The sequence below is a fragment of the Marmota marmota genome, unplaced genomic scaffold (genome assembly GCF_001458135.2).
Source record: "Marmota marmota marmota unplaced genomic scaffold, marMar, whole genome shotgun sequence".
Lineage (NCBI taxonomy): Eukaryota > Metazoa > Chordata > Mammalia > Rodentia > Sciuridae > Marmota > Marmota marmota.
This window is the reverse complement of record NW_025999949.1, coordinates 33,879,148-33,904,780: the sequence shown is the minus strand read 5'-3', so window position 1 is coordinate 33,904,780 and position 25,633 is coordinate 33,879,148. Positions and strand designations below refer to the sequence as shown.

General features: G+C 48.9%; 1 protein-coding gene across 1 annotated transcript in view; it reads left to right on the top strand.

Annotated features, from left to right (window-relative positions):
* The window catches only part of Col22a1 (collagen type XXII alpha 1 chain), a 208,179-nt gene that overhangs the window by 48,253 nt on the left and 134,293 nt on the right, over nucleotides 1-25,633 (top strand). The window contains exons 11-18 of the mRNA XM_015486301.2: nucleotides 1,745-1,783; nucleotides 12,633-12,686; nucleotides 13,200-13,253; nucleotides 14,326-14,379; nucleotides 15,701-15,745; nucleotides 20,988-21,041; nucleotides 23,240-23,284; nucleotides 25,337-25,381. Coding sequence (XP_015341787.1) covers nucleotides 1,745-1,783; nucleotides 12,633-12,686; nucleotides 13,200-13,253; nucleotides 14,326-14,379; nucleotides 15,701-15,745; nucleotides 20,988-21,041; nucleotides 23,240-23,284; nucleotides 25,337-25,381 — 390 coding nt within the window. The remainder of the gene's footprint in view (nucleotides 1-1,744; nucleotides 1,784-12,632; nucleotides 12,687-13,199; nucleotides 13,254-14,325; nucleotides 14,380-15,700; nucleotides 15,746-20,987; nucleotides 21,042-23,239; nucleotides 23,285-25,336; nucleotides 25,382-25,633) is intronic.

The following is a 25,633-nucleotide window of genomic DNA, read 5'->3' as shown; positions in this document are numbered from 1 at the left end:
TTCACAGAAGAATTCACCCAGATCTCCACTGCCTTCACCCATGTCACTGTAACCATCCAATCCACTCCTTGCAGGTGCTTTGTGTGATTCTGTTAGTTGTTATAACTTTTGAGATAGTCTTATTGCATCTCTAATGGGAATGGCACTGATCATTGACCTCTGAGTGACTGTCCCCAATGGCAGGCACTCTTCTGCCATCTTCATATGTTTTAACTTCATCTGTTTTAATCTGAGCCCTGAGCACCCAAAACCACACGGTGAAAATATCATGAAGGAAGTAAAAATGCAGCTAGACAGCATTCACTGCCTCTGAGAGGAGTAGAGGAGAAATAAAGGAGCAAGAGACCTAGAAAACAAGGAGGGAGTGGTCTGGATGTCAGAAATAGAATTATGTGTGAATGTATTGAATGAGCCAAGCAAAGAGCAGGGATTTTCAGACAGAATATAGAAACAAGATCCAGCTACCGTCCTGTCCATAGGGGACACAGAGACACACATAGAGTTCTCTCCTTTCATGGGCAAGGCCTTGGGCCCATTCCCAGGACTGCAAAGCTTAACAAAATGGAAAACCCAAAAGATACAAATAGGTAGAAAGTAGAAGGATGGAAAATAAATACTCTGAAACCAAAAGGACATAAAAAATGGAGTAATTATTTCAATTTTGGACAAAATAGACTTTCAAACAAAAGTAGAAAATAAAGAGGGATATTTTATAATAATAAAAAGATGTGCCTTTGGAAATGAATAAGGAACAATTATTAACACATAGCACCTAATAGCAGAACTCCAGAATACACAATACCACTGATAAGATTGACAGGAAAAATGGATGATGCAATACAGATGGCTGGACACTTCCATTGCTCACTTTCAGTAATGGACAGAGCCAGGAGGAATGCAGGGAAATAGGAGCTTCATACTTTGCTGGCATGAAATGGTGCAGCTGCTTTGGAGCAGACTTACAGTTCTCAACAGTTTAAACACGAAGGCACCATCTGACTCAACAATTCAACTGCACTCCTTGATATATATTTCAAAGACACATAAGCATATGGCCACAGAGAAACACACACACACATGTTTATAGCAACATTATTTATGTTTACTAAGAGGTGAAATAACCCATGGCTCATCACCTGAACCATGAATAAATGGGATGTGCTGTATCCATGCCTCATCATGTTAGTCTGCAGGAGATGAAGTCTGCTACATGGTATTACCTGGCTGATTCTTGAAAAGACCTTGCCAAATGAAAGAAGCTAGTCATGAAAGGCTTCCTGTTGCATGCTTCCATGCACACAGAATGTCTAGAATAGGCACATCTATGGGGAGAGAAAATAGATGAGAGCATGCCTGGGACTGAGGATAGGGGAGTGGGGAGTAACTGCTAACTGGAGAGGGTTCCTTTTGAAGTGATGGAAATGTTCTAAAGTTGATTGTGGTGATCATTTCACAGCTCCCTAAATAAATGAAAACTTGAAGTGGACTCTTGAAATGAGTGAATTACACAGTGTACAAATTATGTGTCATGAAAGCTGTCGTGGAAGCAAAGAAGAGTTCCTGTGATATTGAAATACTGGAAAATTAAGTGAGATGGCACTCAGGAGAATCCATATTCAATACATAATAGTTCATCTCTTTCAGAGGCTCCTGCAGAGCTGATGAAAGCATCCAGCCTTTGGGGTCTCAGGGTGATACCAAGCCTTGGGGAAGTAAACTTGGCTTTCTGATTTCCTTTTCCTAGGGCAGAGGACCCTTTGTCCAAGGAGAAAAGGGTGAAAAGGTAAGCACTTGCCTTGATTGCACTCCTCCAAGGGAAGGTGGCGGGGACTTGGGTTTGGGGGAGGTGTATGCTGGCATGCTGCTACCCGACGAAGATTCTGGTGGGGAGAAGAGGTGCTCTGCACTGTGTCCAGCCTGAGTGCATGTTCTTCACTCAAGTGGTCGAAGCGTATGAAGTATTCACAGGAAGAGAGAAGGTGGAGACAGGAAATGGCAGCTGGGAGAAGTGGGAGGCAGGGTTCACATGTCTTGGAGATTCATGAAGAGTCTGTTGGAGAAGTTGGCTCTTGAGCTTCAACCAAGTAGTGGAGCTTTGTGCAGGGCCTCCCAAGCAGGGTGAAGAGCATGAACAGATGTGGAGGAGAATGCTTGCTTCACATGTGGTGATTCATAGTGTTTAATAATGATGGCATTCAAGAGCGTGGCAAAGAGAGCTGGAGAAGCAGTTTGAGGACCACCATGTTCAAAAAGTGTGTGTAGGGGACGGAGTCATTGAAGGGTGCATGCATGGTCAGACATGCAGAGGATGCTCAAACAGCAGGTGTGGTAGATGTGAGGGGAGACCCACCTGGGAAATTTGGGCAGTCAGGGACGGCTGTGGAATTTGTAGGGAAGGTCATGAGGACAGAGCTGGTAGTGGCAGCAGGCCTGAACAAGCAGAGGCCTGGAGGATTTGTGGGAGGCCTAACATGTTCTACTATTAGTTTCTTCTTCTGACACCTGAGGCACCTTCTTGGTGCCCAGGGCCACGCCTGAAGTCATGCATTCTAGGTCCTGTGGCCGTGGGGACACAGCTACAGCCAGGAAGCCTCCTTTGTCACTTGGTGCTGCAAGCAGAGGCAGAGAGCCAGGAGGACTGACACTCCCACCTCTGTCCTCAGTTGACACATTGACTGGCAGTTGGCATTTGTTAGCAAAGTCTGATATAGATTCTTCCACAGCATGGTGTGTGATTTGCAGCGAGTCACCTCCCTCTCTGTCTCTCCTTCCTCCTCTGTTAGAGTGAGAGGGTGGGATGTGAAGAAGCACAGAGCCCCCTTCAGACAGCATCTCTGAGAGCTGGGAATCAGCCCATCCCCAACCTTGCCTTCCAGGGCTCTTTTCTGAAATGTAGTCTCTGCTTCCCCTCTGGGGATGAGTGGGCCAGGGTGGGCCAGGGAGTTGGCTGGGGCTTCAGGGGTCTCGTGACTTATGCCCTGGGACAGTACTTAGCAAACTGACTTCTCTGCTGACTGCTGTCTTCAAAGCAGCTGCTGGATTCCAGGGGGATTGCACAGGGAGCCCAGTGAGTCCAGAGATGCTAGTTCTTATTCTGGCTGTGTTTCAACTTGTTAGTATTGTAATTATCCACTGCCTGTCTGCACCAGGCATTCTCCTAAGTGCAATCTGAACTTCACACCAATGAGGAGAACATAGCTCTGAGGTCAATTCTCCAGCCCAAGGTCACACAGTTAGTAAGTATCTGGAAAACGTGGATTATTATTACAGTGAGGGGGAAGCTGGGGAGCTGATTGGGCCACCCCTCTACCTTTAGCTGAGCAAACTGGAGGGTAGAGACCGGGAGTCACGCAGCTGAAAAACGGTTGGAGATCTTGACTTCCTGCCTCTGCCAGACCCCTACACTACCTCTCTCCTGGCACCTCATCATGTGACCAAGGCCATGTCTGGTGCCCATGTTTAGAGACCCTGGAAAGGCACAGGGATGGCAAAGTGCCCCATGAAGTCATCCTTAGGTCAGCGACTAGACACTCAGCATCTGGGTGAGGGGGAAGAATAATAACAACAACCACCAAAAATGTCCTTTGTTAAGCGTGTTCACTGAAATCCATATGGCAGTAAACAAGACTTCATATGGATGGTGCGCTCGGTGTCAGTGTCGTGTGCCAGAAAAATAAAATCAGACAGTGCATATCAGAAACGCAGCTAAATTCACTGGGCTCACTGACTCACCAGCAGACAGAATTTTGGGTCACGGAAATATGATATATCATCTTTGATAGTCTTTCTTAATTTTTCCCAGGACCATAAACCCAACAGTGATGCTGAGCAAGGGCTCACTGCCCAATACACAGAAGCCTGGACTATGCACTGGGCTTTTGCAAAAAGAAAGCTATTCACTGATGGCAGACTGACAAGGAGGGAGAGAGGAGGCAAGCTTGGTTCTCTCCCCCCATTGGCAGATAGAGAAGGGACTTAAGGAGCCTGGTGTGGGAGGAAATAGGGGTTGGGTGGTTACAACTGGGAGTCTTGGTGGACTAGTCCACACCCAATGTGCTGCTCTAGGGGAACAGGTCACTCAGGCCTGTCCTGCAGCTGTTGACCCATGCCTGTCTTTGGGGCCCTGTTGGCATTCCTCAGCTTGTGCTCCTCAGTGACTTTTGGTTCCACCAGGTTCTTGAGGTCATTTTAGGTCAGGTCCTGAGTTCTACACCTGTGTTCTGAAAGTGGCTTGAACAGTTTCTAGGAACAGGGAAGTTGCCATTTTATGGCTCAGTTTCAACAGGAGGAACAGAAGAGAGGTCTCTGAGCCAGACTAGCAGCATAGGCTCTTTCAACTTGTTGGATGGTACCTTTATGGGCTTTGACCACGCATCTGAAGATGGTGTCAGGATGCTGTAAAACCACCTGACTGTTCTGAGATCGTCAGGTAGGAGAGTCTTTGTAAGGTGGTTCACCACAAAGCTAAATGACTCAGGAGCAAATCACAAAGATGAGGAAAGAAAACCCAAGGCCTTCAGGGTGGAATTAAGGCAGATGGTTAGAAAGTCAGGTTTTCTGCCACCAGCTGAGGCAGCTTGCTCCCCGAGTTTCTGGAGAGCTGAGGAGCCCTCTGATACTTTGTCCCCTGATCATTTGCATCTGGACAAAACATCTTCTCCATTTTGCTGTGGATTGCGAAGCTGTCACGTTTTGGGGGCAGGGTGCCTGGAACTCCTCAGCTCCACGTGGCTTCCATTGCTTTGAACCTGCCACCATGCTGAAAACACGCAAGTGCTTGTGAATTTGCAGTGACTTTAAAATGACACTGATGTCACCTTGCTCTGCATTACTTGGCAGGTGGCATCCAGTGAGTTTGGAGTGCACACTGGACTGCCCTACTGATGTTACTGAAGTTACATACCCAAATGACCTTCCTCAGTATTTGTCTTCTGCTGCTACTGGGTTCGTCTTTTCTAGGTTCATCCCCCATTGCCTCTAAAATATCAGGGGGGCTTCTGCTCAGTGATCTTAGGTGTCAGGCACTAAGCCAAGTGGTTTCAGGCATTGTCCTCTTCATCTCTCCCAATAATGGCAGAAAGAAGGCACAAATATCCCCACTTCACGGGAAAGGGCATCAAAACTTAGAAAACCACACAAACACATTCATGGTATTTATTTCATTATACAGAGGCATGGGAAGATGACAGGTTGCTTATTATAAGCTCTGGCTTATTCAGAAGGATAGTGACTACCTCTTGAGAGCTGGTGTTTTAGTCAGCTTTTTTGTTGCGGCAACCAAAAGGCTTGCCAAGAATAATCCGAGGAGGAAAAGTTTGTGTGCTCACAGTTTCAGAGGTCTCAGTCCACAGATGGCTGACTCCATTCCTTGGGGCCTGAGATGAGGCCGAACATCATGAGAGAAGAGTGTGGTGGAGAAGAGCATTCAGGACATGGTCAAGAGGCAGAGCAAGAGCTCTGCTCAACAAGGACAAAACATAAACCCAAAGACACCCCCCCAGGGTCCCACCTCCTCAACCACAGCCCACCTGCCAATAGTCACCCCTCAGCCAATCCTTTCAGAGGATTAATTCACTGATTAATTAAGGCTCTCAAAGCCCTGTCACTTCACCTCTGAACTTCTTGCATTGTCTCAGACATGAGATTTGGGGGGACACCTCACATCCAAAGCATAACACTAGGGACCAGGGAAGAACAGCAAGACTTTTCTGTTGTTTATAAGCTCCTCGGTTTAAGGAGTTCTGCTGCAGCAGCCCAAGCTAAGGTAGACAGAGGGTTTCTGGCCCAGGTGAAATGCATGGCATAGCAAGGAACAACAGATGCATTGCTAATTTGCTGGTTCTCTCTGAAGCATTGGGTAGTGGCACTGGGATGTGATGAACACAACATCTGCCTGTGAGAGCAAAGGGTAGTGGTGGAGGGCGGGATGAAGGGTGTTTAGGGAGGGGAAGCTAGAAGCCATGCTCCTGCCCACCCTGCTTCTGACTAGAGGGGACTCTGCAGGTGACAGTCAGGTCTGCCCTCATAACAACACTTCCCTGGTTCCCAACGCAATGGACACCCATGTACTGTCCACACAGTGGCCCTTCTCACCTGAAGAAGGTGATGCTTCTTCAGTGTCTCTAAGATACAGCTTTGTTTGAAATTGTGAGATGAGAAAAGTTCTTGGAGGTGGAGTAGGGCCACACAGGTGGATGGGGGATGCCTTCTTTCCAGAGTGGTGATCTTCCAGGAATGATCTCCAGAAACCGTGATACTTGTTCATATTAGGGACATCATGGCCCAAATATTGGTGTCCCCTCACAACTCACATGTTGGAATCCTAATCTCCAAGGCAGGAGCATTAGGAGGTGGGCCATTTTGGAGGTGAGTAGGTCCTAAGGGTGCAGATCTTCTGTGTAGGGTTAGTGCCGTTGAAAGAGGCCAAGGAGAGACCCTCTCAGACCCTCTTCTGCTATGGAAGGGCACCACAAAATGGTGTCCTCTGTGAATAGGAAGTGGACCTCACCAGACACTGATTCTTGTGCCTTGATCTTGGGTTCTCCACCTCTATGGCCGTGAGGAGTAAATTTCTGTTGTTTATAAGCTCCTTGGTTTATGGAGTTCTGCTGCAGCAGCCCAAGCTAAGGTAGACAGAGGGTTTCTGGCCCAGGTGAAATGCATGGCATAGCAAGGAACAACAGACGCATTGCTAATTTGCTGGTTCTGTCAGAAGCATTGTGTAGTGGCATTGGGAAAACCATCATGCAGAATTCACTTTCTAACACCAGTGAACATATGTGGAATGGTATATGGACTTCATCTGAAAAGAATATACCACTTAGTGAAAAGACTCATGACCTAAGCCCTTGATTGATCCCTTAATCTCTGCCAGGTTATTTGGTTTTTGAGTGGCAGCTTCCTAAGCCCCTTGTACGGGGCTGGACCATGCCCAAGATCATAGAGCAGGTGAGGGTCTGGGGCTGAGACTGGGCCTGTTTGATACAAGACACAAGATGAGAGAGGGGTCCTTGCTCTTGACCACTACATTGGCCAGTGCCATCCCCTGTCCCTCTCTGAAAGTAGGACTACTATCTGGGAATTCTAGATCCTAAAAACCTGTTCCTCATAGGAATCAATTTCATGTTATGACTGCATTGTAGAGCCTTGGAGCCAGAAAATGTAAATTACATATTTGTGTTTATATGTGTGAAACCTCTAAGATTTATTTATGCCATCCACTTCTAGCTTGGGGTCCTTTCTCTTGGTTCACGGTTGGTGCAATCAGCTCCCCCATTTCCTTCCCTTAGCGTGTGGGTGTTAGTGGACATCTCCCATGGTTATTGCGTTGGACAGCTGTGGTTGAATGCCTTCCATTTTTACAATAATTAAAAGGCTGAGGGGAAATCTAGTTTCGCTGTTTATGTGTCTATGGGGATAGTTTTATAGATTGGAGTTAAAATACTGAGGAAAGAACGATGCCCGCAGCCCTGTCCATGGTGCTGAAGACACGCACCTTGGAGCAGTTGTGAGTTAATGTGTCTTTCAGCCCCAGGCGGAGCTGGATGGGGAAGTCTGCATTTCTCTCCAGCGCCATCTGACACCCAGTTGCTTGCCAGGTCTAATGGGCTAGTTTCAAAATCAAGGACTGTACAAAAGGGTGAGAGCATTGAGGAGAAGGGAAATAAATGCTGGCGACTGGACTAGGGGGTCAGGGAGGCTGAGGGAGCAGACCCTAGACACAGACTGGCTGGATCCAGACCTTGATCAGCCACTTAGCAGTGTGACTGTGGGCTGTTACTTAACCTGTAACCCTGTAACCCCAACTTTCCTCCCTCATCTGTGAATTGGCAAATAAAGCACTCTCTGCAGAGGGTTGCTGTGAACACTACATGAGCTAATGAACATAAATGACTTATATTTGTAAAAAGTGCTCATAAATGTTAAGCTTAATCAGCATTATGCCAGCATAATGTTCCATTCTCATACTCCACGTGACATCTGCGCTCTCAGCATTAATCAGATCTTACCCTCAGAGGTGACAAAGAGTGGGAACTCTGTGCCTCTCGGTGAGGACAGCTGCAACACTCGAGGCTCAGGAAGCCCAGCAGGAGTCTTAGGAAGTATGCTTCAGGGGGGCAGCTGTTGAGGTCTTTCCTTTCTCCAGTTCATCTCAGATAATTCACAGGACATCTAAGAACGATGACAGTACCTGCACTTACAAGCACTTGCTGGCTGCCAGGGTTCATGTGCATGCTGTTTGATTTAACTCTTGAGGAAGAGGATGTTCTCATTTCACATGGCATTTATACTGAGACCAGGTACCAGTGACTTCCTCTGTAAGTGGTGGAGGCAGGGTTTGATTCCATGTTTTCTGATTCTGTGACCTGCATTTGTCTGTTCTAAGGAGTGGTTCTCAAACCCAAGATGGTGCTCAAATCACCTGGCTGGTGGAACCCCACTCCCAGAATATCTGCTTCAGTAGGTCTACAGCAAGGCAGAGGCCCCCAGAGATGCTGATGCTGCTGGTCTAGGGACCACACATTGAGAACCCCTGCCCAGAATATTCCCAAGACCCCACCTAAAAGGCCTGCCATGCCTCCTACCAAATGGGTGAAGACTAGATTAACATAGCACCTCTGGTAGGCTCATTGTTAACATTTAGAAATGCCCTGATAGCTAATTAACCAAGAGTAAGAGGGGTGTGTGTTCCCTTGTACCTCTGCATCGTGCCCATGATTTAACAGAGTGAACCTGCAATATGATCTGGATGCTGATGAGTGGGTGTGGATGGACAGGTAATTTCCTGCTACATGTTACCGTCATGTGATCTCCAGATGGGGTCATGGAGATGGTGAGTGTGTATGTGTGGGGTGGGGGGTAGAGAGTTCAGGGCTGCATTTGGAATCAAGCCCCAATTTTGAGTCACAACTGCTAGCACACCAGTGGGAAGGCCCGACTTCTCTGAGCCCTAGTTGTCTTCTGCTGTGGATTTCATGGGCACTGTCTATTGCTATGCTGTCCATGACCTAAGTGTTGTTTTCCTTTTAACAGGTGCAATAAGGAGGCTCAGAAAGTCCACTCAAAATGACAGCACTCATTGCTTACTTTGCAGTCCCCCTTCTAGGAAGCATTTCCCCACCTTGACCAGGAGGCTCTTCCTCCTTGAACCACTCTGTTCATAGCAGATGGAGCTGAGAACAGGAAGGGGAGTGTCTTCCTCCTTACTGCTACTATGACAAAATGCCTTAGACTGAGTAATGGTAAGCAACAGAAATGCATTGCCCACAGTTCTGGAGTCCAGGAAATCCTAGCTGAAGTGCCAGTTCTTAGCAGAATCATGAAGCGCTCTGCCTTACAGATAGCACCTGGTTGCTGTGTCTTCACAGGCAGGAGTCCAAAAGGCTTCCTTGAGCCTCTCTAATAAGGGCACTAATCCCACCTCCTAAAGTCCCCAGTTCCTGATACTATTGCGTAGGGGATTTGGTTTTCACATGTGAAACTTGAGGGGACATAGACATCCAGGCCACAGAGGGAAGCAAGCGTTCTGCTGAGCCAAGGTGCCCTGGAGCCCCCTTTCTCCTCCCTTCACTTCCTTTTCTCCTCCCCTTCCCTTCCCCTGCATATTATTGTGGATCCTTAGCTACACTTGCTTGGGCCTTGCCCATCACAGGGCCACCTCTGGTCTATCATCCTCCTTGCTCACCCAAGTGGACTTGGGGGCAGCACGTGTTTTAGTTCTTAATAGAATGCCAGCAACTGGCATTTTAATAATATTTTATAATCTACAAAGTATTTCTTCATTTATTTCTTATCTGAAATCAGCATGAAACTGTCTTACAAATGACAAAACTTAGGCTGGGGGAGGTCAGGTGGCACTCTTGATGGGCTGTGAGTGGTCAGTCTAGAGCTCTGCCTTTTTCTTTCCAAAGCCACTGAGGGCAGGAGAAGGGAGTCCAGTGGGGAATTTTGGAAGGTGTATCACAGGGGCATGGTAGTATTTTGTAGCATTAATATTAGATGACACTAAAATGAACTATCTGGGTCAGGTTAACTATTTTGGGGGGACACAATTTCACAAGCCCATCTAATGAAAGGGCTTTGATGACAGGAAGGTGGAAATTTCTGACTGTCCATTTGCAGGGCTGTCTTGGCTATCTTAACCAAGTAAAACAAAATTCGAAGGAGTTGTTACACTTTTTCAGTCAGCTTTGTAAATACAGAGCAGAGGTAGCCCACTCCTATGTCAAAAGAGAACATGGCTGGTCCTGTCACGCTGGTCTTCTAAAACAAGATGCCAAGTCTTCTGTGTCCTTGGGATGTGTGGATCCTGAAGTAGGCATGTCCCCTGCCTGCCGGGAGCCTGGGACTCAGCCTTTCACCAGCCTAGCCACAGTCATGGTACTGAGGGATGGAGAGAATTGGAAGCTGCAGTTTGCTGGCCGTGGGGACCTTTGTCTTCTCACCATACCCTACGTTTCACTTTGTTTTCTGGGGTGACATAGTCTAAGACTAATTTTAAAGCAGGAACATCTTTGTTACCCTCCCTTACGAGCACACAGGGTTGGAGAAGGAATGGAGGTCACAGAGCACATGGGCCCTGCACCAAGGCAGGCCCTGGCCCTGTGGCTTCGCTTCCCCCTCTCGGGTGCCAGTCTGTGGGGGGGCCAGATTCAGAGATATGCACCAGGCACCCACTTGAAGAGAACAGCAAGGCAAGAAAAACGACCTCTGTGAGGAAAGGCCAAGATTCCAGAACTTTCCGGAGTTTGGAATTCTCTCTGGCATTGTCTTTGGTCTCACCCGACTCCCTTTATTAGATGGCCCTGGGAGCAACAATGTCCCCCTGCCCCCAACTTTGTTTCTGAGGCAGGAGCCCTCCAAGACACCCTTTCCTGCCTTGAGCTGAAGGACTTCCCACCCTGCAGGAGCCAGAGGACAGACTGGCCTTTCACGGACCCGCCATCCTAAATGGTAACCGAGGCAATGGGTGAACACATTCACTGTGAGGCCCAGGGCTCTTTCCTAGAGAAAGTCCTTGTTTTTTGTGATGTCTCCCTTTTGTAAAAGACTGAATTTCAGCCTTGAGGTTACAGGGATATGGCATTAAGGAGGCTGGGGTTCTGGAAATGCACAAGCCACAGGCTCTCTCAGTGCAGGAGGTGTGGAATGTGGGCCTTAGAGAGGGTAGAGCGCATGGGCTGAGCCTGTCGTTTCTTGACCACCAGTCTCCTGACCCTGTGCAGAGCTTCTGCCCTCCTGAGGCAGTTAGAGGGTAGCTCTGGAATTGCCAGGGAAGTGGGGCTGGTGCGCAGGACTGCGGAGTGTCCATTGAAGTGGTCTGGGTGCAGGTCCTGCTACACGCTATCAGAATGTGAAAAAAACACATCGGGAAGGAGAAGCCAGGGATGGACTTGGGTTAATCTGATGCCAGGCTCAGAGATGCCTGTCTTTCTTGGCAATATCATGCTGATTGATATTAGAATGTTGAGGCCACAGGAGACACTGCATAGAAGTTTTAGAAGTATACATATGTGTGCAGGCTTCTTAATTTAATTTGATTTCGTTTATGGACAAAGCTAGAAGTTTTTAGTGTCTGATGTGTCTTTGGAAAAAAACACCTTCTCATAGGGTTATGACAGGGACTGTGTCTGATGATGTCTGCAGAAGTGCACTGCTGCACACAGGACTCTGTAGCTGCACGTGTGGATTCATCAGTCTGTCTATTCACTGCAGATACATCACCCTCATTGTGCATATGGAGGAAGCCCAGGTGGAGGCATAGCCTGCTCAGGGTCTCATGGAGGATCGAGGGGGCGAAGGTAGCTGGGCAGAAGGTCTCAGGCAGCTTCCTTTTATTTGAATCAGGTGGTGTCAGAGCTGGACGGGCGCTTAGAGACCCTGGAGTCCCCTCTTTTAAACTGCCTCCCCAGGCCTGCAGCAGGTGTGTGTGTATGTGCAGGAGAAAGGGGGATGAGGAGCCTAATCCAGGTGCCCCCTCACCCCACAGCTGCTCCATATTTATGCTTGTCATGTGTATCTGTATGTGATTCCTTAGAATTAAGTTTGTCATAAGTTAAAAAACATTAAATAGCTGTCCTAGCCCAGTGCCTCTCAGCCAGGAAGGCTCTTGCCTCCTAGGAGGCATTTGGCAACATCTGGAGACATATTTGGTTGTGGCAACTGTACGGTGCATCTGGTATCTAGGGATCTGCTAAGCATCCCATGAGGCCCAAGGCACCCCTGCCATGAAGGCCTGCTCAGCTGTATGTGCCCCTCTGCAGCCCAGGCCGGCCTCCCCTCTACATGTGTGACATCTAGCCCAGAGTGAGAGGGCCACTCTTGTGGACTCTTGTGAGGACAGGGTTGCAGACCAAGCTTCTTGTTCATGCTGTCAGTTCATACAGATGCTCTGGAGATCTTATGAAGGGTTGCTCCTGATGTGGTAGATCTGGTGCAACTCTTGGGAATCTGCTTTTCTTCCTCTCTCCTAAGTGATGCCTGAGCTGCAGGCTGGTGTCCACTCTACAAGGAGCAGAGTCCTATCTGCAGCCTCCTTCCCAGTACTTGATTCAGTGTACCCGCACCCTGAGAGCCTAGCCCAACACTGTCCTCACCCTGTACCAATTGCTAATCTCCTTCTCTCCTTCTAGGGTTCCCTGGGCCTTCCAGGTCCCCCTGGGAGAGATGGCAGTAAAGGCATGAGAGTAAGTTCTATTCCCATTGCTCTGGCCTTCACCAAGAACCTAAACGGAATAGGCTGTGGGTTCTCTGCGTCTCTTTTCCTTCTCCATCTGCAACCGGGTATGATAGGTCTCAGGTCCTGATTTGTAAGAATCCCATAAGTTCACAATTGACAGTACATTAGGATAAAAGGTCTGAGGTCCTGGACAACCAGGAGAGAAAGGGGAGTTCTTTGTGTCCCTGGACTCTTGGTCCCCTCCAGGTGGCCACACTCCTTCTCCATGAAGATGGACGTCACTGGGACTCCAATTACTATGCTTCCTCCCTTCCCTTTGTTTTGTGGACCTCTGATGGTAGGAGCAAGTGGGAGTGGAGACAGCATGGGTGGTGAGGATCAGATCCTTTGCTTATAGAAAAGCACCAGAGGGCATCCGGGGATGGGTTCTCTGTGTGTCCCCGGGATGAGTTCTCCATGTGTCTTTGGCTGCTCTGGTGTGTCCTGAGGGCTCTGACCATATGCTAATTTGTATGCACAGGGGGAGCCAGGAGAGCTGGGGGAGCCTGGGCTGCCTGGAGAGGTGGGCATGCGGGTAAGTGTCGCTGTGAGCTGTGCTCTCCTTATGCTCCTAGGGGACAGGTCCTGATGTAAAATGAGGCCCTGTGAGTACAGATGAGATGCTCAAATGTTTCCTGCCTCCCCTTCTCACTCAACACAAATATCTGTGTGTCTAGCCACATATAATCTCTCCTAAATTCTCAAAAACTGAATCATGTAATTGGCAATTTACCTTTTTCATTTAACAAGTGATTTGAGACCTCCTTCCAAACCCACCCAGAGAGCCCACAGCCCACCTGTAGTGTCCCGTGACACAGAAGGCTTTGTAATTTGTGTAACCTTTCCCCTACTCATAGCTCTGAGGTTTCTTTCTTTTTTATTTTATTGTATTTTATATTATTTATTTTTTGTTCTTTTTAGTAATACATGACAGTGGAATCTATTTTTATATATTTATAATTTCATTTGTTTTCCTCTAACATCGATGAAGCAGTCAAGCATGCACATGTGCGTGTTTCTCCTCAAGTCTTATATATTTTCATTGCAGTAGGAGACACCACAAAAGTTGGGATACCGTTAGCTAAGGAAATGCACATTTTTTAGTAAATTTTTATAGATATTTCCAAACTACTTGTTCAGAGGCAGCAGTGGTGGATGGTGTGGGCAGCAGAGGAGCCTCCAGGCTCTACAGACTTCCTCCAGGCTCTTTGTGGAACTCTTCAGGGTGTACCCACTCTGGGGCAAATGTGAATGAGAGCCACAAGAATCAGCTGTGCTTCTGCAAAAGACGTAATTGTGTCCAGGCCAGATCTCAGAAGGCAGAGGGATGTGGGGCAAGTGGAAATGGAAATTGCTGCATCTGGGCTCAGGGGGCATGCCAGAGCTGTTGCTTGAAGTCTGGCCGATCTGGGTGTGAGCATGGCTCCATCAGTAGGGGAGAGGAAGCTGAGGTCCAGGGCTGTCTCCTGGAGAGGTGGTTCAGGCAGTGCAGGCAACTCTTGGGATGCAAACCTGTGGATCTTTGTACCAAACAGGGTCACTGACTGAGCAGCTCTTATCTGTTGTTTTTATCTCTAAAACTTTTCTTTGTGAATGCTTTTCTCCAGGGTCCCCAAGGACCACCTGGACTTCCGGGACCTCCTGGGCAAGTTGGAGCTCCTGTAAGTAAAGGTTCCTGTCTGGGAGGGATGCTGTCTCTGCCCATCAATCAGGAGCCAGGCTCTCTGGCCAGTGCCTCACTGAATCTACATGATGAGGACTTGCTGTTGGCACATAGTGATGCCCAAGAAGCATCGGTCTCTCATCTTTTAGACCAGAATTTCTTAAATGCTGTGGTACATAAGAATCACCTGGGGGATAGGTTTAAACACATTCCTGAGACCCCCATTCCAAGGTTCAAAAACAGGATAGAGCCCAGGGGTTTCTGACACTTGGTTGAAAGAAGCCACTTTCACCCACCCGTCCAGTTTGCCCCTCCTGGAAGGTAGTGAAGTCTATTGGATTTCCAGTCCCTAGACCAGTGCCAGTCACAGGTGCAGAGTCTCCAGTGGGTAAAGGAGTGGAGAGTGGGTGACTATGGCATAGAAGGGCACCGTGGCTTCTTGAGCTTCAACCCTTTCTTCATTCTCATTAAAAATGGTTGAGATTGGCAGCAGTGTAGAAAGTCACTTTTAGGCAAAGCAGCTTGCTCAGCCTCCTGAGCACTCAGGACCTCCCATCTCAGTCTGCACAGCCCACATATTTAGATGGGATCAAAATAGAATCCATGTCCACTAATTCCCAGACCCAGGTGTCCCTGAAGACCCTCTGCCCTTTAGAAGAGTGTCTTGTGGCTCTGATGCTTTGCTCTTCAGTACAAATGCACAAATTATTCCTGGAATCAATGGGAAGTTCTGGGATGTGTCTGTCATGTTTAACACTCTTCCCATGGAATGCCCAAGGGTCCCTTCTTCAAGAAAGGAGAGAAGAGGGAGGAACCACACAAGGAGTTCATAGCACAGGGCCCTGCTGCTGCTCTACAGGAGGCGCCAGTGCAGCAACTCTCTCCCTCGGGCAGGAGCAGGGATGTGTGTAAAAGGCCCCAGAGTCTCCAATTCAAAGAGGGGCCCCTTTCTGGAATCCATGGCACAGTGGAATTGCAGGCTTCAGGTGGAAGGGTCTGACTCTGAAACCACATTTCTGCCCTTGGCCAGGTGAGCTCAGAGGTTCCGGTCTATAGCCATGAGAACTGGTTAGCCCAGACCAGGAGAACAGCCCCACTGGCTCCCCTCCACCCTGGAAATGGCCTGGTTCAGTGGCCCCGGCCCAAGGAGGAACCCGGGCCGCTGTGTGGCATTAGCAGGACTACACTGCTACACAGGGTCTTCACCACCTCCCTCTTCTGCACCCTGAGCTGGAAGCTCCCAGGAGGTTCTCCAGAGGCCTCAGGGGTCTAGCCCAGAGAAGCAGGCTGTGGTGGTGTCACTGCTCTTACCTCCGCAGGGTCTCCAAGGAGAACGAGGGGAAAGAGGACCTCGAGGAGAAAAGGTACGTGCAGGCTGTGCTGATCATCCACAGCACTCTCCACTCTCCAGCAGGAGCAGGTGCTGGGACTGTCCACGCTTGGCGTGTGTATGTGTGTGCAGGTATGTTTGTGCACGTGACATGTGTGTGCACATACGGGTGTGCATGTGTGGTGAGGACCAGTGCGGTGCAGTGTCAATGTCCCACCCTCAAGGTAAGCTGTGCTGAAGGCTGTGTCTCCATCCCTGCAGGCCTAGCATCCTCTCCAAGAGACAGAGGTCAGGGCTTCCAGACAGAGTCCTGGCTTGAGGCTTGGAAGGTCCTGGTTCTTGCCATGGACTGGCATCTGACCTAGCAGGTTATATAACTTCTCTGCTCCTCAGTTACCTTGAAGTGAAGAAATGGGGGGTTTGTGGTGCCATTGATGAACAGGCCCCTGGGCACTCAGTCTTGGCACCCACTGAGTGTTAGGTACAGGCCACGTCCAGAGAGGACTGAGACACAGGCGCTGCCCTTAGGGGTCCAAGAGCTTAGGGGGCAGAACAGATACTTACAAAGTCAACACAATGCAGGGCCACAGGTGCACAGTGTTAAGAGTAGACCCCGGAACGTAGATGGCCCTCGGTGTCTGAAGAATCTATGAATGAATAGTAGACAACTCCATGAAATCCTGTCTCAAGACCAGGTCCCTGATAAAAAGAGCCAGGGGTGAATCAAAGGTGCAGAAACGCAAGTGGAGGGCAGTAGTCTGGATGGATGGAGCCAAGTTTGTTCAGACAAGAGGCAGCTACATTTGGAAGAGATGCAAACCCCCAGAACCGCCAGGACCTTGGCCTTTAGACCAGGTCCAATACCAGCATGGGGCCTCAAAAGAGAAGCCCAGAAACCCTGACCAGCTGGGAAGGCAGCCACCCCTGAGAGGCCAAGGTTGTGGTTTCTCCACTTACTAGAGGCCTGGGGCTGAGCTGGCCTGGAGAGAGGGGCATCCAAGAATCCTCAGGCAGGAGCAGTCACTTCAGGGCCCACAGAGGTCCTGTTCATGGGGCCCTCGGGTGCTTCACCTGGGGTCAGTGTTCCAACATACACCCCAGCTCCAGATGATGTGGGTTCAGGTCTCCCAGTGCTGATACAAATGTGAAAAGGAAATCTTAAAAAACAGTTCTCCTGCGAGGCCTCCACTGCTCTTGATTTGTAGACCCGAGGAGTCTTGGCATCTGTCAGCTCATCTACACAGGAGGCTGGTACTCACAGGGGCACCTGCTGGTGCTACAGTGTCTTCTGCCTCATGAGAGAATATTGAGGAGATCCTGAAATAAATTAAAAATTACCTATTAGGTGTTTATGTTTTTAATGTGCCATAAAGGATCCAAAAACGTCTAAGCATGACTTTTGACCTAGGGAGCCTTCAGTCTGACTAGAAATGTGTGGGAAGTTGGATTTAGTCATCCATCCATTAATCCATCCACTCTTTCCTTCATTCGTACACCACCCCAGCAGTGCCTGCCTCAAGTATCCCCTTGACCCTCTGACTCTGGGCCCATGCATGGCCCCCTCCCAGGTCTTCCTGGGCTCCTGGCCTGCCCAGAGCTTCCTCCTCTGTGCTTCTAGAAGCTGTGCAGTTTCACCCGACTGCTGTGGTTGCTTGTGTCCTACACACACGTGAGTTCTCAGCTTCTTGAGCAGGACACTCATGCCTCCTGCATCTCGGGTCTTCACTGGCTGAGGCAGCACTTGGTGCAAAGCATCTGGTCAGTTCTCATCTCGGGGACACACTGGTATGGCACTGGGTGTGAGCTGGGATGCTGTGGGACCCACGATCAAGCTCGGATGGCAGAGGGCCTTGAGCGCCAGTGTAGTGTGAACTTTGGAGGCGTGTGGTGTGGGTGCAGATGGTTTATTTTGGAGTGCAGGCTGAGATGAAGGCACAGGTCTGGATGAAGCAGCAGACAGGAAGCTGTGTCATGGTATCTAGGACATGTCACAGAGACCGAGCGCCCATGAGGGCTCAGGTGGGCCCAGGCCACCATCTGAACTGTGGTCTCAGAGTGCCCCGGGTGCTATGGCTTCAGTTCTGAGGATGGTGAGACCAGCTTTCCCAGAAAATGAAGACTGGCCAGCCGAGGGGTGACTGTGGCCTTGTGAGGGGAAGCCTGCTGCTGAGAGCTGGACTGCCCTGAGCTGCCTCAGTTTCCTCATCTACAGAATGGAAGTATTAACGTCCTCCGTGTAGCTTGTGGGAAGGTCGGATGAGATAACAGACGTGTCCAGCTCGTAATGGATGGTCCATAAACACTTGCTTCCGTTCCCACCTGTGCTTTAGAGAAACCCAGCTGTGCATGATTCAGAGCTTTGTTTCTGCCAAAACACTATTTGGAAACAGTAGCCTTTCCATGAGGTGTTGGGCAGCCTCTCCAGCAAGCTCTTAGCATCTTGTTTGCATTAAGACTTTGTCTAGTCAACAAAAGCTGCAGTCCTCTGGACATCCCAGACCTGTAACAGACTGGAGAAGCCTGGCGCCCTCTCCTTATTGTACAGCGGGGGAAGCTGAGGTGGTGTATTCCTGATGCCATGTGTTCTGCGAGAAGAAGAACAAGTTGTAGAAGCCCCTCGTCCCAGCCTTTCTTTCCCCTGTGTGGTAGACCAGGCCTGAAGCCCTGGAACATGGTGGGATGTTCCCCTGGACTCCCTCCCTAGGTGGCCCACAGCCCTTTCTGCTGAAGTCAGTGTGGGGAAGCTCAAGAAGTGGAGGGCACCTCCAAGCCATGTCCAGGGGAGAAGGTTCAGTTAGTGCCTCTAACAGCCTGAGTCCCTCCAGTGTGTAGCATCTCCGTGGTGTGGGTCAGCCCTGCAGTGATCCTGGAGACTATGTTTGGACCCCCCGCTCTGGACTCTGTCTGTGGGCAGCATAACCTTTGGAGAGCCATTTAACCTCGAGGTTCAAGTTTCCTCCATGCAGAAGTTTAGAGTATCTACCGCATGAGACTGCACCAGGATTAGATGAGTTAACTTCTCTAACAAGCTGAGCAGGGTCCTGGGCAGCGCGCCCTGAGTACAGAGGGTGAGAGGAGAGACAGACACAGAGAAGCGGGGAGGGCGAGCTGTGCATTCTGCTAGCTCAGCTTTGGGTGTGATTTCTGCCTCTTTCACTGATGTGCCTGGGGACTTGGGCACCTCCATTTCTCCATCTGCCAAACAGGAAGCCAGGGCTCCATGCTGCCCTGGGCCCTTTTCCAGTTCTTATATTTGATGGGTACTTAAAGTAGTCTATGTTCTCAGGAACCTCTCTGACTCTTACATCAGCAAGAAGGAAGTTTCAATCTTCTCTTGAGACAGGCCCTTCTAGCTGCTGGGCCATGTCCCAGCACAGCCTTAGCCAAGAGTCACCACCCATCCATCAGTGTGGGTGTTCACTGTGATGTGGGAGGCAGCCCTGCTTCTGGGGCTTTTCAGAAGATGTCTGTGTGGACACAGGTCGGGAAAGGTTCTTAGGTGAGAGTAGTTCCTGGTGTTGAGGGACAGTGAAGCCCAGAGGCCGTCAGGGGCTGCCGAGTCCTGTTGGTTGGCAGACAGTGAGATGCATCTGGTGGGGACATAGAGGAGTCCACTCACTAAAGATCCTGGGAATTGGCCATTGTCAACCACAGTTTTGTCTGGAAAACCAGGTGCCCTGACAACTAAGGATGGCTCTGGGCATTGGGAGCATGTACTGGGTGCTGAGTCCTGTATGTGCTTAGGCCCAGGGGTAGTGGAAATAGACCAGGGGCTAAGGGTCAGGAGGCCCTGACTCTATTTATGCCAACTGCACAAAGTGGTTTCTTCTCCCCGTCCTAAATTTCCTCATCGGTTGCTGGGGCTCCAGCCTGCCACCTTTAGAGTTTGGAAGAAGAGAAGGAGCAATAACAGATGTGGAATCATCAGAGAGGAAACGCAGACAGCTCTCCTCTCCTTCTCCTCAGATCTCCTGCGATGAACCAGTTTTTTAAATCTATATATACAATAGAGCTTGAAAACAGAAATGTGTACATCGGCCTACTAGATATATCGAGTGACTTTTGGAAGAGAACATGTACATGAGTGCATTGTCACAGATGCAAGGTGAGAGGAAGTCCAGCTGTGGAGCTAAGAGAGGATCTGGGACATCTCCCAAGGTCAAATCCATGGCTGCAGGTGGTCCTGGGGGAGTTGTCAGCAGTTGCCCTGGGAAGTGAGTTGGGCAGCTCTTTCCTGTCCCTCGCCCCCAGATTAAGGGATAGAACCATATCCCAGGCAGCCAGTGGTCCCCAGGAGGAATGGGAAGGCCAAATTCAAGGAGGTGACCTTGAAGCTGAGCCTGAGGGGAGCTGACAACCAGCAGAGGCAACAGTTAGCACAGTGTGGACACAGGGAAGGGGAGCGTGTCTGCTGGGCTCAGTGAAGTGTCAGCATAGGCACAGATCCACCTCGGAGCATTGGCCTTTCTTCATCATCTGAGATCTTATGGCCAGCTGGAAGGACACTTGGTGAGGACATGAAGCCCTGACCTAGGTCCACTCATGGGACAGGCCAATATCTGTGAACACTGTCTCAATGAAACCAGTGCAAATCTGGGAGAAAAATGTTGTTGCTCCTGGACTGTCCTCAGGAAGCAAGTGCTTCAGGTGTACCATCTCCTGTCTTAGTCACAGGTGTCTTTGAGGAAAGGATTATCCTCACTCCTATGAAACATCATGAACTAACAGTCTCAGAGAGGTAAAGAAACTTGCCCAAGTTACACAGCTAGTGCGATTAAGGGAGCTCTGGGTGGAGACATGGCCAGCTGCAGTCAGTTCTTAGATGTGTTCCAAGCAGGGGAATGTGGTGGATGTTCATCTGGGTGTACTGGATGGAGGAATAATGCATGGAATGTGCGTGTGGTTTTTGCAACTGCATTGCAAATCCCACACATGTATCACAGGCAGACCCAGATGACAAGGAGGGTTTGCAGCTCACAGAAGCTACATGGTCATCCCTGGGTCACAGATTTGGGAACTGAAAAGGACACAAGTGTCTGATTTTTCTGACCCTTCACCTCTATTCCTTGACACTTTCTGGGGCTGTGTGTATGTGTGTGTGTGTATCTGTGTGCTCATGTGCATTTGGCCTTCCTGTGCTGAGAAGTACCTGATGGAGGGTGGAGCTGAGCATGCTGGGACACTTTCCATGATAGTGACCACAGCGGTGTCTATTCAGCTGCTGCCTGGTGATCACATGCTTGTAATTCATTTTTTAATTGTCCTTATTTTTCCAGGGCGAGCGAGGCCTGGATGGATTCCCAGGAAAGCCAGGGGAAACAGGAGAGCAGGTGGGTAGGTGCTCGGGATGGTGGTGGCTGGGTTTTGCTAGAGGACAGAAATGATTGATATCAAACTCCAGAGGGCCTTGGTCCCTGGGCTTCCTTCCTGTCAGCTGAAGACATCAGGAGGCTTAGTGACCAAACTCCAGTTGTGTGACCCTCGTTGACTCTACTGCAGAGCTGGAGGGTCCCAGTGAATAGACTACTTTAAGTCAATTGTATGTTGAGTAGCATGACCTGTTGCCATGAATGCGAAGACTATGGATGACATGCTCATGTCCCAAGTGACATGCATGTCCAGGGATTGCGCTCTAATCTTGTCCATAGAGTACAAGATTAGAAATGCTCGGCAAGATGAACTGGGTGAATCAATCAGGAAGCATAGCTACAGGGGAATGATATGAAGCCATGGAAATTGTGCAGAACCCTCATGTGCTGGCCCGGGCAGTCTGTCAGATACATGGTTAATGGGGAAAGTGCATCGAGGACTTACAACACACAGCTTCTCTCTGGTTGTAAAACAAGATGGTTGCCCCTGGAAAGGACGGTGGCAGGTGGATAGGGTGGGAAGGAAAATTTTATGCACTTATGCATGTGAATGTATGATATATTCCAAAAAATTTTATGCACTTTTGCATGTGAATGTAAAATATATTCCAAAAGTAATTAAATTTAAATATTCTTAAAAATAAAAGTTAAGTAAAATTGTACATTCATTTTGAGGACTATTAGAAAGATGCTTATCATATTGAATGTATGATTTAACATAATTATTAGTCAATTAATATATTTATGTAAATAAAAAATAGTTCAGAAAGTATGTAAATTAACTGTACTCAATATATAAATTAATTATAGTAAGTATATCAATTTTATCATACTTAAATCTCATGATAGTTAATCCCATCACCCAGAAATAATATCTGGATTTATATTTCTTGTCATTTAACAAATTGAGATTGCATTTTTCTTATATCTTGCTCTCCTTTCATTGACATTATATGGTAAACATATAACCATTTCTTAAATATTTGCCCAAGGTAACACCCAAGTGGCATATTAAAAATACCCACGGTGTGCTGCTTCCGTGCCAGCACACCTGGCTCTCGATAGCTGGGAACACCCACTTGGTGATGGCTGAGAGAGGAGGCCCCTTCCCAAGAGAACCTTAAAAACACAAAGAAACCACAGGCTATGGTAGAGGGTGGGCTGGGGAGCGGAGGGAGGGCACCTTCTCTCTGATTCCCTGGGGGACTCCTTGTGGGTGAGTGGGCTCCGTTCATCTTTGCTAAAGGTGAGAGAGCTTGTGTGTGCAGCCTTGAGTGTGTCTCCATGTCATTAGGACAGAAATCCCCATTAGTAAGTGAACACTGCTTGTCTAGCTGCCCCCGGATCCCTCCTTGCTTCTCCGAGGAGCCTGACCTGAGGACTCCCAGTGTGGGTCTCCTGGAGCCTCTCACCTCTCCCCTCTATGGGGATTTTCTGGGGTATTTTTTCTACTCTGGGGATTGAGCCCAGGGCCTCATGCATGCCAGGCAGGTGTTAACCACTGAGCCACATTCCCAGCCCTTTTTATTTTGAGACAGGGGGTCACACTAAATTTCCTAGGCTGCCTCCAACTTGTGACCCTTCTGCCTCAGGTGTGCACTGCTGTGCCAGGCTCCCAGAGGAGATTTGCTTGCTGTGGCTTTGGTTCTGGCCACTCCTGAAAGGGGACATTGTGTTGGGGCACTGACGAGGAGGCAGGCTCTGCCTTCATCCTCGGGGGGCCTCAGTTTCCCTGTGGCATTAGCTGGTCCTGGCCTTCCCTCTTCACTTGAGCATGGAGACCCAGCCAATGCTCAGACCTCTAAGGATTCCCAGAGAGCTCCATCAGACTTGGCCCTCTGTAATGCCTGGGCCCGGGGCAGAGGAGTGATTTGCTCCTCCTGCCTCTCTCCCAGATTCCTTCTGCCATGTCCCCTGCCGACTGCAGCAGCACACTGCAGTGGTTTGAAAGAGGGAGAGGTGGACATGAAGATCTAGGTTATTGGAGAAAGAGCTTCCTAGCAGGAAGCCCAGTCCAGAAAGTCTGTTGTGGGGGACCTTGGCTTCTGGGGAAAAACAAGCCACAGGTTCAGAGGCGCAACTGCCGACCCTTTCCTTCTCCCCCTCCACCTGCATAGCCCAGTGCCTGTCATAACCCAACTTTGCTTTCTTTCCTCCAGGGCAGACCTGGCCCTCCTGGTGTGGCGGGACCCCAGGGAGAGAAGGTAAGCCAGGCCAGGGGCTGTAGCACCAGCTCCTGAGTCAGCAGATGTGTGAACTTCCCCTTGATCAAACCAGGATGGGGGAGGGGATGGGGTGGGAGAGTCCTGTGAACAAGGTGGGTACAGAGGAAGCAGGAGTTTGGGCATCAGGACCTCAGCTAGCAAGACACTGCTGGCTATCACATTTAAGTAGTTTTCCTTCCTTTAGGAATAAATATCCATTGAAAAACAAACAAACGAACAAAAAGCCCCCTATTATATGACATTTAGATGTATTAAAATCTTTTACTACTTAAAATGTTTCTGGACTAAGATAGGCTATGAATAAACACAACTAGTAATCTTTACAAACTCCTTGTCCTCTTTTTCTCCTTCTTTTCTTTTCTCTCCTCTACAACATTTCACATTTTTTTAAAATCAGAATAGGAGTCTTGAGAATATACTAGGCCTTTAGTAAATAAAATAAAGGTTGTATCCTATTATACGGGTTCTCTCTCTCTCTCTCTCTCTCTCTCTCTCTCTCTCTCTCTCTGTGTGTGTGTCTCTCTCGCTCTCTCTCTCTCAAGCATTTTGGAGAGGAGAGCAAAGTCTTTTTATTTATTTATTATTTTTAATGTAGTGCTGAGGATCAAACCCAGTGCCTCACATGTGCAAGGCAAGTGCTCTACCACTGAGCCCCAGCCCCATCCCACATGTCATCCCTTTTAGAACACTTTCCAACAAGGCTTAACCAAGCAAATTTGCTGCTTAGGATTTCTGTATCTCAAGTAAAATGCCTGCATGTAAAAGTTTGTTGTCAATTTTGCATGCTTATAAGAATGCTGTGAACGTGACTCTCCTGAGCACTGGAGCTAAACACGAGGATGAAGGAGAAGCTCATGCTCCGGGATGAGACCCAGGCCTGTGTGGGTGCAGGCTAGAGAAAGGCAGGGCGAAGGCTGTGGGGAGCAGGGTTTAGTGCTGCTGAGATGAGGTCAAGTAGCTTTGCTTCTCAGAGGGACCCAGGCAGGGCTCAGGTAACATCATCTTGGGGCAGCCCAGTTCCTGGAGTGCGGTCTCAAGAAGTAGACAGGGTATGCACCATAAATAAATAAATAAATAAATAAATAGGAAGCACTGCCTAAAGAGGCCTCAGCTGAGAATTCTAGCAACTCCCAACTCACTCACCTGGGCTTCCATTCAGGTGTATTAATTATTCTCTCACCTTCTCATGGTCTCTAGAGTTGAAATTGACATGGTTGGGTTATTTTGGCATCAAGATTTTAATACATTCTTGCAGTGTTTTGATAGGAGATGCTGAATCCTAAAATTAGCTGCCAAGACTCTGGGTAAAAGGAAAAGTTTATGCTCCTAAGCTATGTGCAGGAACATTAGCTCTGAGCAGCCTCCCTGCTTTAGCTATAGGGCACTGGAGTAATGGGATAATGATTTTTGTATTGCCATAGTTGACAGATGTTCCCCAAGTGGAACCAAGATTTAGCTCATGCCCTGGGGAATCTGGTCAGGTTACCTGCTTATTTAAAAGGAGGAGTCATGAAGCAAGTCTTTTGTGTTCAATGACAAAGAAAGTGGACAGAGTCATCACAGCATTTTCTTGCTCTTTTATCTGATAACTGTTTATTGAATGCTGACCATGTGGTAACTGTGAACTTGACACAAGGACATGGCAAAAGATATGGCCACTGCTCTCACCGTAGTGCCTGCTGTGTGCAAGTGCTCACTGAGTCGGAAGTTTCCAGCAGCAAATAGCTTTGACAAACCCTGAGGTGTTCATGGAACGCCAGCCAGATCTAAGCATTGGGCTGAATGTGCACAAAAGACAAAATGAGACTCCTGTCTTCTAGAAGCCTGTGGACTAGACATAGAGATAAGAATCAGACACAGAAGCTTCAAAAATATTGTAGGGAGGCAGGAAGTCCAGGCATGGTGACCCTAGGTGTGATAGAACATGGACAAGGTCCACTGGGCTTGCGGGAGTGAGCAGGGACCCTGAGGGGGCAGCAGCGGAAGGTGGCAGCAAGTCGCTGAGTTGGAACGCTTGTTGTTTCTACACAGGGAGATGTGGGACCTGCGGGACCTCCTGGTGTGCCCGGCTCTGTGGTGAGTGCCCAGCAGTGGGTGGGAATCATGCACTCAGGTGCTGATGGACCCAGGGCCCTGCAAGAGTCCTCGTCTCTGAGCATGAGGCAGAACTCTTCTGATGCTGCCAGTTGGGTGGAAAATCTTCAACACCAAAAGCCAGAGAAAAGGCAGAAGCCACTTCATTATAGTGTGTGTGTGTGTGTGCGCGCGCGCGTTTGTGTGCGTGCGTGCTCTTAATGGAACCTAGAGAGGTTGACTATTGCTGAGAAA